Genomic DNA, 16,237 nt, shown 5'->3' on the forward strand with positions numbered 1-16,237 from the left:
GTGTTTAGGAGTATAATATCATCTGCATAAAGCAAAGAGCCTAAGTATGATATCTTCAATTCTAATATCAGGTTTGATGCCACTTTCTTTCATAATGTGATCCATATAGATGATGAATAGGAGTGAAGATAATGTGCATCCCTGTCTTACCCCTGATTGTACATGAAACCATCTTCCTAAATTTTGTTCAATTCTAATTGCTGACTGACAACTTAAATATAGACTATGTATTGCTCTGTAAACTAGCTCTATTAATGCTGTAATACAGAAGTGAAATCTGGACAATAAAACAAAAAGACAAGCAAAAGATTAACAGCAGTGGAAATGAAATGTATGAGGAAAACAGCAAAATATATCCTATTTGAATATAAAAGAAATGAAACTGCAAAAGCAGATGTGAGCAAAAGTTTATAATACTCCAGTTCTACCAACACTGCAATACAGAAGTGAAATTTTGACAATAAAACAAAATGACAAAGATTAACAGAAGTGGAAATAAAATATATGAGGAAAACAGCAAAATACACCTTATTTGAATATAAAAGAAATAATAATAATTATTATTATTACGGGCGACTCCAAGGAGTCATTAGACTCATCAAGGGAGGCCCTAAACATCATGTCCATCACAACTGTTTGACATTCGCACAGTATCTGCCATACTTTGCCTTGAACTCATTCACTGTCACAGCACCCACAACAGACTCAGGTGGCTTATTCCACTCATTCCACTTATACCTCTCTAAAAGTAAAAAACCCAGCTCTTAACACCCTTACTAACCACACTCTTGCCCAGCTTCCATGGATGTCCCCTAGTCCTCCCACCATGTCCTGTTCTCAAAAATATCCTCTGAATTTATCCTACAGAAACCCTTCAGCAATTTGAATGTCTTCTCAATCATATCTCCCTTTTTCCGCCTATCAACCAATTTCTGCAACCCACAAATCTTCAACTTGTTTTCATAAGGTTCATTCCATAGACCTGCTATCATCTTGGTAACTCGCCTCTGGATCCTCTCAACCTCCTCCTCCCCATCAAGAAGAAACCTAGGTGACCAGATCTGGGCACAGCAATTTAGATGGGGTCTTATCAAGGCTCGATACACAGGAACAATAACTTGCTTATCTCTGCTCGTCAAAGTATTTTTCAGTATCCAAGTGATTTGATGAGCTGATTTAGCCACTTTTGCGATGTGCCCCTAAACTTCAACTCCCTATCCACCAACACTCCCAAGTCCCTGGCCTCATCAATCTCCTGGAGATTGATGTTCCACCAATGTGATATACTACTGCTAATCTTTTCACCCAAAAAATGCATAGCCTTACATTTTTTCACATTAAATTGACATCCATTCTCCTTAGCCCAGACCACCAATCTATCCAAATCATCCTGCAAAATTTTGACGTCTTCTGCATTCACTATTGCCCTACCCAACTTAGCATCATCATCAGCGAACAAATGAACCGTTCCTCTCAGATCCTTTCCTATATCATTAATGAACAAATTAAACAGCAGTGGTCCAAGAACAGAACCCTGCGGCACACCACTAGTCACAGGCTGTCTTTTGGACTGTACTCCTGAGTAAACTACTCTCTGGTATCTCTCCATCAACCACCCTCCTATCCATCTCACCAACCCTATATCCATTCCCATATATTGCAGTTTACAGATTAGACTTCCATGTGGTATCCTGTCAAAGGCCTTAACAAGTTCCAACAGTATCACTGTAAACCCATTACCCTTATCCAGTTCAGCCGTCACTGTGTTATAAAACCTGAGCAAGTTACTGAGGCATGATCTACCCTTTGCAAAACCATGCTGTCTCCCATACAGTATCTCATTTTCATCAATCCATTCCTGTATTTTTCCCTTGACTACATTCTCCAAGACCTTGATAATGACTCCTGATATGTTTGGTCGGTAATTTGCAACAGTAGTCTTGGCTCCTCCTTTATGCAGTGGAACTATTTTCCCCTCTTTCCACCCCTCCGGGACTAAACCAGACCCGAGATTCAGATTAAACAATAAAGTCAAGGGCACTGACAATTCTTTAGCTGCTTCACGTAAGACCCGTGCTGATATACCATCCAATCCCACAGATGTATTCATATTAAGATTCTGTAATAGACTATTCACCTCCACTTCATTCACCACAATTCCCATATAAACTAATGGTTCCTTCATTCCTTCAATGTCACCACCTGGATGATATACTGTTGCAAAGTGCTCACTCAGTAATTCCACTATATCAACTGAGTGACCTCCCTACCATCAGCGTTCCTTAAAATCATTCTGCCATGTACAGTTTTTTTTTTACTAGCAGCATATTGAAAGAACTGTTTGGGATTCTCTTTAGCTTGCATGGATAATTTCCTTTCATAATCCGTTTTTGCTTTTCTCACCACACTCGTTACCCTTCTGGCCTGCGCTTTATACCATTCATGTGCTTGCAGGTCACCTTTCTCCTTAAATTCCTTCCACAGTTGTTTCTTTTTTTGCAACACAAGTTTAATGGTGTTATTCGTCCATTTAACATCTACTTGATTTACTATTCGGACTCTAGGTAAACAGCCATACCTCCTGCAAATGTTCCTTGACCACTTCCCATGCCCTATCAACATCCAACCCTTGCAGTTTTACATGCCATGGCACTGAACCAAGCAATCTCCTAAGCCTGTCATACTTGCCAGCACAGTAATTCCACATATACCCTGTCTTAACTGAAAATTTCACACATTTAGCCACATCCCAGGTCAAGACCCTATGATCACTCTCACCAAGTCTTGACCTGGTCATATTCAACATGGTCATATTCATTACAGTCAAATTCTCAGATGCTATTACTAGGTCAAATTAAACCAGGAACGAATAATAGAAAAAATAATGATATATAAATATAATTGGATGGAGAATGTTAAACGAATGCAAACAGAAAGACTACTCAAACAAGTCCTGCATTATAAACCATCAGGAAAAAAGAAGACCAGATCATCCACTGAAGAGACTTACTGATGGCTTCTGAGGCTGGAACAGGCCATAATAGGCCTAAATCCTTGTTAATTGATAGAATCTATTTTGGAAAACTGCAGACAGAAGAGCAAAGCTAATAAAAAATAAGCTAAAATTAAAAGGTAAGAAGACATAAGAAGAAAAGAAAAAATCATACTGACTATATTTATTGTTGATAGTGATATCTTCACTCTGTTTCAAGATTTAAAAAAAAAAAAAAGTATACAGAGAATTTGGAATTGATTGCTTGCTTTTAAGCAAGATAAAAATAAAAAAATATGTAAGAAAGTTTTAAAAAAAGAATAACAGTCGAGTAGCTTTTTGTGATAAACTACAGACACAACTATAGAAATATTATTGAAGAAAAAGTGGAACTTTGAAAGCAAGACCAAGACCCAAACTTTGGAGTCTCTGGCTAAGGAAGACCAACTGATTTAGCTAGGGAGGTATGTGGTGAAATTGTCTCTGCAAGGATAGAAAAATTAGAAAGCTATGGTGGATGTAAGAAGTTCAAGTGGCTGCCATCCTGGAAAAGAAAAAGCATACTGAAAGTTCCCAAGCATTCTCAATAAATAAAGTTTCTCTGTAGTGTATTCATAAAGCAGAAAATATTCTTACCTGCGGTGAAAAAATTGGCATGTGTGCTTGGCTCATTACTGATGGATTCAGAAGAAGAGGCACTGCGGGAGCTGATAAAGCAAGTGATACTGTGGGACTGGAAGCTGTAATCTGAGAACACTGGGATGAAGGATGTGAGAGAGGAAGTACTGGTGGATGAAGGATAACTGAAGGAGCTGAGGACAACTCTGAAGAAGCAGAAAAACGATGTGGAGAAGCAGACTTGACAATCTGTCCATTTGTCTCTACAATTGAAAAATTAAAAAATAGGGTTAACAGCAAAAGCAAAATTACTATGATGCCTAGAAAGCCATGATGAGTCCACAGTAATGTCTTTAATTAGAGATAAATCTTTTTATGTCATTCATAACTATTTTAACAGCATTATAACATTAAACAAAATAATAAATTATAAAATATGTTTATCTTTTTATATCATATAAAATTATCTAAATACAAAGATATCCACAAAGATCTATCTACAAAACTTACTAGTTGGATAGTATTAGTATAGCCCTACTAGTTATAGTAGGGCTATACTAATTGCTAGAGGATTCTTTATCTTTTTTTTTTTTTTTTGAATATATTAACCTCACATGTGAGGTCTAAAGACCTATAACACAACAGTACCACCATAGTGTGAGAAAGTAATTATAGAGAAGAAAATAATCTATTAGTGTTTTTTGAAGAACTGGAGGTTGTATTCATCGAGGATAATGGTATGGATAAGACTGTTCCAAAGGACAGAAGTATACAGAATGAAAGAAGAGGATAAGAAATTGGTTTTGTGTGCTTGGAGAAGTACATCAATGTTAACCAGCAGATGTTTGTGTTGGTACATGATTTGAAGGAAGTAGGAAATGGTGGTGGCCAGTTTCGGGGAACAGCATCTATGAAAATACTTACAGAAAAGACATAATCAGAGACAAAGCATATATTCTCATATGCAACTGGAGGGGGAGGGTCTGTAAGAGCAAGTCATCTATAAAGCAAATAGCTCTCTTCTGGAGATATAATCAAGCACTTTGAGAGAATTTTTTTGGGTGCCGCCCCATGTGCGAAAACAATATTCTAAGGTTTTAACAAATTTGGGATTTAGAAAGTGTTAGGAGTTCAGCAGAAGGAAAAAGAATACCATATTTTTTGGAGACTGAAGAGCTACTGACATGATATGCTGGGAAGGTTAGATGTGAAAATAAGAGAAGAGAAAACTAATCTCGAATGGTGAGTGCAATGTTATCAAAAAGTGAGACAAAGTTATTCATGGTCTTTCTTCAACAGCATTGTGTTTTGGTAGCATTAAAATTTACTAAATTATCTTCACTCCACTTGAGAATGGCTAGAAGATCAGTGTTTAAAGCACTAGCCATAGAAAATTTTGAAGCTTGAATGTTATCTGAATACTACAAAATTTTGTAAATGACAAAGAGGAATGGAGTGCACTGTCATTTGAAAAGCTATGAATAGCACTGGATATTAGTGAGAGCAATTCACTGTGTTAAGACATTTAAATATCTTAACATGATTTTATTTATGAAAAATATTATTGTTAGTTTAGGAAATAAAAAATGTATCAAAATATTGTTATGTTGATAAAATTATGTTAAAACAATATTTTACTGTAAAAAGAATATAGCACCAATGCTTGTAGTTTTGCTATTGGTAGTTGACCAGCGAGCTGTTGAGCCTAACTGCACCTAATGACTATGTCATCGGAGGAAATAGTCTACCATTCAGCAGCATTAAGAATTAGCAAGATGTACATACCTTTCTACTCTTGGAGTTAAAATACCTGTGGAAGTTTTTTTATACTGAGTGCAATGAAATAATCAAGTGGAAAAGAAACCTCATTGCCCCACAAACAAATGTATCCAGTCCATCATTAGTGAAAAAACTTCTCTTTGCTCTTCGTGATACCCAGCTGTCATGACGTTATTTCATCATCATCATCATATTCCTGAAATATACCCTTGTGAGGGGGGGGGGGGATGTATACAGGATAATTATGATAGTACTACATGAATGAAAAGTAACATCATTACTAACTTTCTATCAACAATTTTCCTCCAGATCAGCCTGTCAACATTCCAATATTATTAGATCTTATATTTCTGTCTTCTAAGGCACTTTTTACTGTATCAATTCACCTTTTCCTGCCATCCTGGCAAAGAACACTTGTTTAGCTAATCTTATTTCTTCCATTCTCTTTAAGTGGCCATTCACTTGATATTAGCTCTCCTAACATTCCTGAATGCTAAAAATGTCAAGTTCTTTTCTAATATCATAGTTTTTAATATGATACTGTCATTAATGCCATCTGTTTACTCCACTAATCTTTTTGACAACTCTCATATCCAAGGTCTCCAGCCATTAATCAAATGTTTTATTTCTAACCCAGCTCTCAGATCCATAAGTTAAAATTGGTTTTCAACTGTCTTGTATACAGCTAATTTAGTGTTTTGACTAATATCTCTATTTTATTTCATATAAATTTCTTCAGTTGACTTCCTACCATAACCAGCTTTGCTAATTCTGGTGTCTATTTCAAAATTTTATTTAGTATCTTCACTAAAAATTGTGCTTAAATAGCTGAAATGTTTTATTTGTTCTATAGGTTCTCCATTCAGGATACAGTTGATGTTTTCAATGTTTCTGTCTATTTTCTTTGTCTTTATGTTTTTAATGCTGATTTTCATACCAAATTTATTACAGCAGTTATTCAACATTTAATTGTCCTGGATTTATTTAGGAATATAACATCAATCTGCATTCAGTAAAGAGCTGAGATTAACATCTCCAATTTTGATAGGTTTTATACTGCTTTCCTTTATAATGTGATCCATATAGATGATGAATAACAGCGGAGATAATGTACACCCTTGTTGCACACCTGACTTAACATCAAACCATCTTCCTGTACCATCTTCAATTCTAACTGCTGACTTACAAACTCAAATAGAGACTTATGTATTGCTTGATATTGATATACAATGTATATCATAAAATATACATTCACACCATATAACTGGAGCATTTTATATCTTTCCTTTTGGCACCTTGTTAATTGCCTTTTCAGGATCTACAAAACTTAAATACAGATCCTTGTTATATTCCCATGATTTCTCGACTATTTGTCTTAAAGTGAAAATCTGATATACTGACACCTCTATTTGGCCTGAACATTGTTTCCTCCTTCAGTACTCAATAGAATGTGTTTTATGAAGAATGTTGTTGATATTTATGGCACTTAGCTTAAGTTTTAACTGAATATGCTTCAAGTTAGACATATATTGGATATACAGGTATAAGTTATAATTTTCTTATGTGATTGTGAGAAGAAAATTTGTATTTTGATTTTACACAGCAAGATAAACAAGCCAGTTAAACAAGGCCCCCATTGTTTTCGCCAGGGAACCAGCGCGAACGGCGAAAAGTCAGCTACTGGAACAAATCTGAAAACACACCCCAACTCAACATCACCAGAGTTAAAGATCGGTACTATCAACGTAAGAAGCCTGAATGGCAAAGAAATGGAGCTAGCTGAGGAATTAGATAAGTACCAGATCGACATAATAGGGATGACTGAAACAAAAAAGACAAAAACTGGTGAGATCTTTCTGAGCAATAAATACAAAATGTTATATTCAGACAATGACAACCGAGGAAAAGAAGGACTAGTCATAGTATTCAACACAAAATACGAGGCTAATCTTCTTGAATGGGAGTCAGTCTCAAGTAGAGTAATGTGGGCAAATATGAGAATGGGGAACTGGACAATGAGACTTATTTGTGCCTATGGTCCCACAGAAGGTTCTACTAAGGTAGAAGTGGAGGAATTTTTTGATGCTTTAGAAAAAAGAAGAAGAAATTCTTTAGAAGATAGAAATATAAGATTTGATAATGTCGGAGTCTTGACAAGTAACAGACTGATTTGGAGGAAAATTGTAGATAGGAAGTTAGTAATGATATAATTTTTTTTCATGTAGTACTATCATATCCTGTACATCCCCTTGAGGGTACATGGCAGGAATTTGATGATGATGATGATGACATACAGATGATTAAAAACAATAACTTACACAGATGCTAAAATGAATGGGATTATATTAAAGCAGAACTACATCAAATGCATCTTTACAATCCTGTTTGTTTTACAGTTTTCTTTTGGTGGGGTTCTGCCATGATAGTCTAGATGTGTTGCAAATAGGTTTTTCCATATTCTTTGAGTTACTAATCCTTCATTCCTGTTGAGATTAAGATGATGAATCTGCATTTCACAAGCTTGCTTGAATTTTCTTTTAAACCAGGTTTTGGTGATGTGTAGGGACTTAGTGCCTTTCCAGTTAATTCTGTGATACATTTGGAGTGCATGGTCTGACAGGCAATGTATGTTTTACCATAGTGAAGGAATTTAACATGGCATTTGCATTTGTCTTTTCTTGTTGGAATTGTGTGCATTGTTTTGCCTATGTAGGGTAAATTGCAGGTGAACTAGATTTTGTAAATCCAAAATGATTTACATTTTGGATTTACAAAATCCAAAGATAAGGGAGGAGATCTTTGGATGAGTTGAGTATACTTTTTAATTTTGCAGGAAGTTTGAAAGTTTCCTCAATATTGCATTTCCATAGTGTTCTATGTATTTTTTCTGATATTCTCCTAATGTATGGTATAGCTATGGCATTTTTGTAATATTTTTATAAAATTCATGGTATTATTGTTGAGGATCTTGTGAACTGCGATTTAATGATTTCATATTCCTTCTTTAGGACCTGTTCCTCAGAGCAAATTGTTAGGGCTCTATGTTTGAGGATGCTGATGACCCTAGTTTTTGTGTTGAATAGTGGTATGAATCTTTATGTATGTATGGGCCTGTGTGTATTGTCATAGACTGTGAAGGACAGATGGCCTGAGAGACGATGTGTGACAAGTGTGTCTAGAAAAGGATGAGAGTTATTGTTTTCAATCTCGATGGCAAATTGGATATGTTTCTGTTGTTTGTTTAGAATAGCTTAGGAATGCATTTAATATTTGCAGCCATGGGGCCAGATTCAGCTTACTTTTGTGTGGTCATGTAGCTTGTGTCCTGATCATATGTGTTTTACTGACGATGACCTCGATATAGAGCTGAAATGTCGAGTTTTATTTTCTTAGTTATAAGTAAAGAATTGCTGTAATGTGTGTATTTGTCTCCATAAATTCTACACAATGTTATCCACTATGTAACCTTGAAAGAAAGAATCTCTGTAATTCAGTTGGATAATTTAAAAAAAAGGGTACTTCGTTACCAAAAATAACTTTGCTTTCTTTGTTTATTAATCAAATTACCGTATTTTACGGTGTATAAGACACTCCTATGTATAAGACACACCCAAGAAATTTAATACAATTTTCTTGAAAAAAACTTAAAACCTAACACAAAATATCTCAACACGTCAACTCAATACTGATAAATCGGTAACTGATTACTCGGATAAGATATTATGAAACTAGAATAGGGACTCCCCGTTCTTAGCCAATGAACCGCTAAGTCACGTGAAGGTCACGCATCAATTTGATTGTACCATTAACTGCCTACAAAGATTTTGGAACATAAAAGGGAGTGTGTATGACTTTGAAAAGAGGAAACAACCTTTACCTTCATTATATAAGACGCACCCCATTTTTAAGATGAATTTTTAAGGTAAAAAAGTGCGTCTTATACACCGGAAAATATGGTAATTAATTCTGTTGTGAAATGATTAGGTTTCAATCTGTTAAGAAAGTCTTTTAGGAAAGTTAGATTTTTCTATTATTAGAATTACCATGCATGATGTCTGCTAATGTTCTTAGTTTTTTTTTTTTTGTGGGATGGAAATCCTGAATTTCTGGGAGAAAAAACTCCTACCACCTCTGTATGAAACAAATTCACCTTCACTTGAAAAATTTTCCTGATATGATCCTCTGATTTTTTTTTTTTGTTGTTGTTGTATGTTCTCCAGCATATGTAGAAACTGTTCATATGTAAATACATTAACTGTACATTAACTGTTCATATGTAGATACAAATCCATCATGCTACATATTATATACATCACATTCATTGACAAGACCAATTTGCGTAATTTTTAGCAAGGCCTAACTGACCTTATGATGTAATTTTTAATCATAAATGAGACTGATATGGTACTTTTGGCAAAGACTGGACGAAACAGCAGTTAAGACAACTACTCTGATATAGCATACTGATGATGAATTACCTCTGAAAGAGTCAGAAAATAATCAAAACATTCTACTACTTGACTGAAGAAATCATAAGTATATTGGAATTAAATGTCCTGAAAGGGTTAAGCTTCCAAAAAAGTAGTCTGGTTCATGAATATAAGAAGGCATGAGGTCATAAGAGAAACAAATCTACAGTAGCAATGTTAAGAGACCTTACAATAGCACTAACCTTTGGCAGTATCATCATCCACTACTTCACATGGGGGCTGATTTAAGTTTTCTTCTTTCGCTTCTAGTATTTCTTCTTCAGTTTCTTCTTTCACAATGGCACTAAGTACAGGAGATGGCTGAGGAGCTGGCTGAAAAACTTCATCTTTCAAGTGAGGTAAAAAGGCACTGATACGATCCCAGGTAATATTCCACAACTGACATTCATTTTCAGAACCATAGTTTTCTTGATGCTGAAAAATGCCTGCTGTATCCATTACTAGCAACATGTTTTTCAAAGATTCGGGAATAGCTTCATTCTGCAAAATAAAGCAATAATAAAATGTCTACTTGTATATCCCTTCATGCATATATGAAGTAACACAGTCTTAGGAATTTAAAGTTTTTAAAAGTGTTTGTGCTGTAATAAGTGAATTCCCATAACCGTGCTATGCTCATTTTGAAAACAGTGTTAAACCTTCCTATAAGATAAGGAATTTTTAAAAATTGAGAAGAAAATATGAGATGTTTAGATTTAAGAATTAGATAATTTGTAAACCTAGATTACCTAAATCCTTAACATACCCACAAACACCAATTTGATAAAGATTTACAACCTTTTGTAAGTCAGAATGTCATAAAAACATTTCTTGTAAAAACTTATATCATTTAGTCCAAAGCTACTTCTAGTTGTTCCGATTAGCTGGTATTCACTGGATGTAGAATGAACAAAGATGAACAAGAATGGGCTGGCAAGTTAGAACTTAACCAAGTATTCTGTATTAGCTTAATCCAGAAACAATATGATGAAATTTCATACTGGCTGAGTGTAGCCTAGTTAAGAAACTCCCATTGTTTTTGACAGGAAATCAGGATGAATAGCGAAAAGTCAAGTCAGTTAATGAAACAAACTTAATGTCAGCAGAACTGAAGATGGGCATCACAACATAAGAAACATCAATGGAAAAGAAGTCGAACTGGGAGAAGAAGCATGTGGACATAATTGGTGTTACTGACATGAAAAAGACCAAAACAAGTGAGATCCTGACAAATAATAAATACAGCATGTTATAAGTGAGAGGTGCTTAAGGATCATGGCTGTATAATTGAGAAGAGACCTCCACATAGCCTTTAAAGGAATGCAGAGAAATGACCAGGGCTTCTGACCTAATGTCCAATCCTCACCTTCCCGTGGTGCATCCTGTTAGGTATCTACCCTGGATACCAAACGAACGAGGATGGGTTTGCAGTTTGATATTTAGCTGACCAAATTGTATTCTTATTGGCTTAAACCACAATATAAAATGATGGTAAAACATGACAGAATTTCAGGCCGGCTGGGGCATCGCCCGGTTAAACAAGGCCCCCGTTGTTTTCACCAGGGAACCACGGTGAACAGTGAAAAGTCAGCTACTGGAACAAATCCTAAAACACACCCCAACTCAACATCACCAGAGTTCAAGATCAGTACTATCAACATAAGAGGCCTGAATGGCAAAGAAATAGAGCTAGTTGAGGAATTGGATAAGTACCACATTGAAATAATAGGGGTGACTGAAATGAACAAACAAAAAAAAAAACTGGTGAGATCTTTTTGAGATGAATGAAACAATGTTACATTCAGGCAATGAAAATCAAGGGAAAGAAGGAGTAGCCATATTATTCAAAACTAAATAGAAAGCTAATCTTCTTGAATGGCAGGCAATATCAAGTAGAGTGATGTGAGCAAATATCAGAATGGGGAACTGGACAATGAGACTTATTTGTGAGACTTATAGTCCCACAGAAGGTAGAAGTGGAGGAATTTTTTGAGGTTTTAGAGAAAACAACCGATACAACAAAAAATGAAAAGTTGGTCCTTATTGGGGATCTAAATAGCAGAGTAGGAAATAATTGTCAGACATACAAAAATATTTTGGAAAAATTTGGAGAAAAGAGCAAAGCTAATAATAATGGCAAATACCTGTTGGATTTCTGCTTAGGGGACTGGTTACTGCTAACACAATATTCCAACATAAAAATGTGCATAAATTCACATGGAGAGAAGAGGCAGGGAATAAGAAAAGTCTCATTGATTATGTTATTATTGATAGTGATGTTTTCTTCCTGGTGTGCAAAAGGACACCAGAGAATACAAAGGATTTGAAACTGGAAGTGACCACTATATAGTCTTGAGCAGGATAAAACTGAATTTCATATTGAAAAGAGGAACATTTAAGAAAATTTTAAAGTGAATAAAAGTTGAGCAGCTCTCAGATGTGAACTGCAGACTAAAATATACAAACATTATTCAAGAAAAAATGAAAAGGTTTGGGAACAGGAACCAAACATAGAGATTCAATTGCAAGTCCTGAAGAAAACATTAACTGATTCAGTCAGAGAGGCATATGGTGAGGTTATCTTCAATGATAGAAAAATCAGAACTCCATGGTGGACACAGGAAGTTAAAGAGATGGTGAAGGGAAAAAAGAAACATATCAAAACTTCCTGGCAAATAAGTCAGCTTGTGCTCTTAGAGAATACAGAGACAAATGTAAGAAAGTAAACACTGTGTAAAACTAGCTAAAAAAAAGTGATGTGAAGATTTATTTTCTGTGTTCTTTGGTAAGAACACAGAAAATAAATATCAAGAAGGTGGCAAGATATTCTGGAGGTTGTTGAAGAAGCTGAGAATGGAGGAAAGGGTGCTATAAAAAGAATTAGAGATGATAAAGCCAATATGAAGACTGGAAAAAAAAAAAAAGATATCCTTGATGTATGGAGTAATTACTTCGGAAAATTGCTAAATGAAACAATCAGCAACAACACAGTGGTAAAAAACACTGACCAGGCATGCAATCAGGAATACATATCCATATTGAAGTAGAAACAGCCACCAAAAGCCTGAAATGTGGAAAGACAGTTGGCGTAGATGATATTCGACCAGAAATACTTAAGTATAGAGGAATAAAAGTCTTACAGTGGCTGCCCTGCATAGTTCAGAAGGCCTAGACAGAGGGAAGAATGAAGAATTCCCGATGATTGGAGTAGATCTCTCATAGCAGTCATACATAAAAAGGGAAATAAAACTGAATGTGAGAATTACCGAGAAGGGAAATTCTCTTCTCTGTAATAAGAGATATTTCCCTACTGAGTGTTCCTGCAAAGATCTATGCAAGTATACTTGAAAAATGGTTGAGAAGGATTGTGGAAGGGAACTAGGTGAAGAACAAGCTGGATTCAGGACAAATAGAGGCTGTAAGGATCAGATTTGTACTTCACGAAAAAACAGCTTAGAAATCATGGGAATATAACAAAGATCTGTATTTAAGTTTTGTAGATCTGGAAAAGGCATATGACAAGGTGCCAAGAGAGAAGCTATTCAAAACACTACAGTTGTATGGTGTCAATGGGGCATTATATCAAGCAGTACTTAGTGTTTGTTTGAGTTGTAAGTCAGCAGTTAGAATTGAAGATGGTTTAATGTTAAATCTGGTGTTAGACAAGGATGTACATTATCCCTCTGTTATTCATTATCTATATGGATCACATTATGAAGGAAAGTAGTATCAAACTCGATATCAAAATTGGAGATGTTAATGTCAGCTCTTTGCTTTATGCGGATGATGTTATACTTCTAAATAAATCTGCAATAACAAGACAAAGACAATGAAAATAGGCAGGAGCATTGAAAATATGAAATGCATTGTGAATGGAGAACCTATACAAGTAAAACATTTCAGTTACTTAGGCATGATTTTTAATGAAGATGGTAAATTAAATATGGAAATAGACAACAGAATCAATAAAGCTATTATGGTAAGAAGTCTGTACTAAATAAATTGATATGAAATAAGAGAGAAAATTATGAAAATACTAAATTAGTTGTATACAAAAGATGTTGAAAGTTTATTTTCCACTTGGTTAGAGTATAATAAATTTAGTTTAATCCTTTATCCAAGTGTGAGCAAACAAAGTTTGCGCCTGAAAGTATCTTCAGGACTGGGTTAAGGTGGTACACACCAGGGCAACTCGTTGCAAAGGTGGAGCAAGCTACCAACACTCCTATCTTAGTATCTCCTATAATGCAAAACACATCTCCTTGCGGATATGTCTAATGTTATGCATTAAGGGAAGGGCCACTACCCAGACCGGTTTCGACCTTTATTGAGGTCTCTTCAGTGGGAGCCAGGCCCAAGTCGTGATATCAGGCAGAAGCATTAGCAGGTACTTTCAACATCTTTCTCTAAATCCAGAGTAATTTATTAAAAAAGGGTGGCACACGAATTGGCAATTCCTATAGGTGGAGATGACCTGCTAATGCTTCTGCCTGATATCACGACTTGGGCCTGGCTCCCACTGAAGAGACCTCAATAAAGGTCGAAACCGGTCTGGGTAGTGGCCCTTCCCTTAATGCATAACATTAGACATATCCGCAAGGAGATGTGTTTTGCATTATAGGAGATACTAAGATAGGAGTGTTGGTAGCTTGCTCCACCTTTGCAACGAGTTGCCCTGGTGTGTACCACCTTAACCCAGTCCTGAAGATACTTTCAGGCGCAAACTTTGTTTGCTCACACTTGGATAAAGGATTAAACTAAATTTATTATAGTTGTATACAAGGCAATGTTCAAACCAATTTTAACTTATGAATCTGAGAGCTGGGTTAGAAATAAAACACTTGACCATCAACTAGAGACTACAGATATAAGAGTCCTGAGAAAGATTAGGGGTGTGAACAGATGGCATCAATGGCAATATCATATTAAAAATGAGGATATTAGTAAAGAACTTGACATTATTAGTATCCAGGAATGTGTTACCAGAGCTAATCTCAGGTGGTATGGTCACTTAAACAGATTGAGAGAGGAACGATTAGCAAAACAAGTCTTCTCTGCCGGTTGGCAGGAAAAAGATCCAGAAGAAGACCAAGATATACGAGTAGGTGGATTGATACAGTAAATAGTGCCTTAGAAGATAGATAAGATCTGATAATGTTGGAGTATTGACAGATAACAGAATGATTTGGAGGAAAATTGTAGATAGGAAGTTAGTGGTGATGTAAGTTTTTTATGTGATACTATTATATCCTGTACACCCCTTGAGGGTACATCAGGAATTTGATGATGATAAGTACATAAACTTCAGTGGGAAGAGAACATAATTCAATCATGTTGGCAGTATTTTCACTACATGGAACAAGGTAACCTCATATGGTGAGGTTACCTTGAAGATAACCTCACCATATGCCTCTTTGACTGAATCAATTAATGTTTTTTTCAGGACTTTCCATTGAATCTCTGTGTTTGGTTCCTGTTCTCAAACCTTTTCATTTTTTCTTGAATAATGTTTATGTATTTTAGTCTGCAGTTCACATTTCAGAGCTGCTCAACTTTTAATTGCTTTAAAATTTTCTCACTAGTCTGCATACTGCAGAGAAATCCAGCAAGCACTTACCTTTATTATTAACTTTGCAGTTTTCTCCAAATTTTCCAAGATCATTTCTATATATCTAGAATTATTTTCTTCCACTGCTGTTTAGATCTCCAACAAGGACATGCTTTTCTGTTTTCATTATGTCCAATGCCCTACTTTATGAGAAAAAGAATCGTCTATTTCTTTCTTAGGAGAGCTTTCTGTGTAATTAGAGTTACAAATAAATTTCATTGTCCAACTTTCGATCCTGAAATTTGTCCACAGAACTTTATTTGAAATTGCCTGCCAATCAAGAAGTTTAGATTTGCTCATTTCTTTGCTATTCCTTCCTTTTTCTGATCACTACTGTCTGACTATAACATCTTATATTGCAATTTTGTTGCCAGTATTTTCACCACATGGAACAATTGATACTAAAGTTATATTACATATTGTTTATGTTTTAAGATAAAAAACATGTTTATGCTAAAACATAAGGGTGTTTTTTAATGTTAAAACATAAACATAATTTGTACACACCTTTACGTTAAAACAAAGGTGTGTATACAAATTCACATGAAAAGAAGACAAAAAAAAAAAACTCTGACTCATATATATAATTTTATGTGGTTCTTACTGTAGACCTACAGTACATTAGTACTGAGAGTGAGCTAAGGGTTTTTTATTCTATTTATATATATATATATATATCATCAAATTCCTGACATGTACCCTCAAGGGGTGTACAGGATATGATAGTACTACATGAAAAATTTACATCATTACTAACTTCCTATCTACAAT

The 16,237-nt window shown here is 35.2% G+C and overlaps 1 protein-coding gene across 1 annotated transcript in view; it reads right to left on the reverse strand.

The window, feature by feature from the left end:
• The window catches only part of garz (Sec7 domain-containing protein garz), a 405,451-nt gene that overhangs the window by 14,755 nt on the left and 374,459 nt on the right, over positions 1-16,237 (reverse strand). The window contains exons 32-33 of the mRNA XM_090404320.1: positions 10,062-10,359; positions 3,629-3,873 (exon numbers count right to left, since the gene is read on the reverse strand). Of these exons, the coding sequence (XP_090260446.1) occupies positions 3,629-3,873; positions 10,062-10,359 (543 nt within the window). The remainder of the gene's footprint in view (positions 1-3,628; positions 3,874-10,061; positions 10,360-16,237) is intronic.

Source organism: Typopeltis vanoorti, chromosome 14, assembly GCF_054136105.1.
Source record: "Typopeltis vanoorti isolate ZY-2024b chromosome 14, IOZ_Tvanoo_1.0, whole genome shotgun sequence".
Classification (NCBI taxonomy): domain Eukaryota; kingdom Metazoa; phylum Arthropoda; class Arachnida; order Uropygi; family Thelyphonidae; genus Typopeltis; species Typopeltis vanoorti.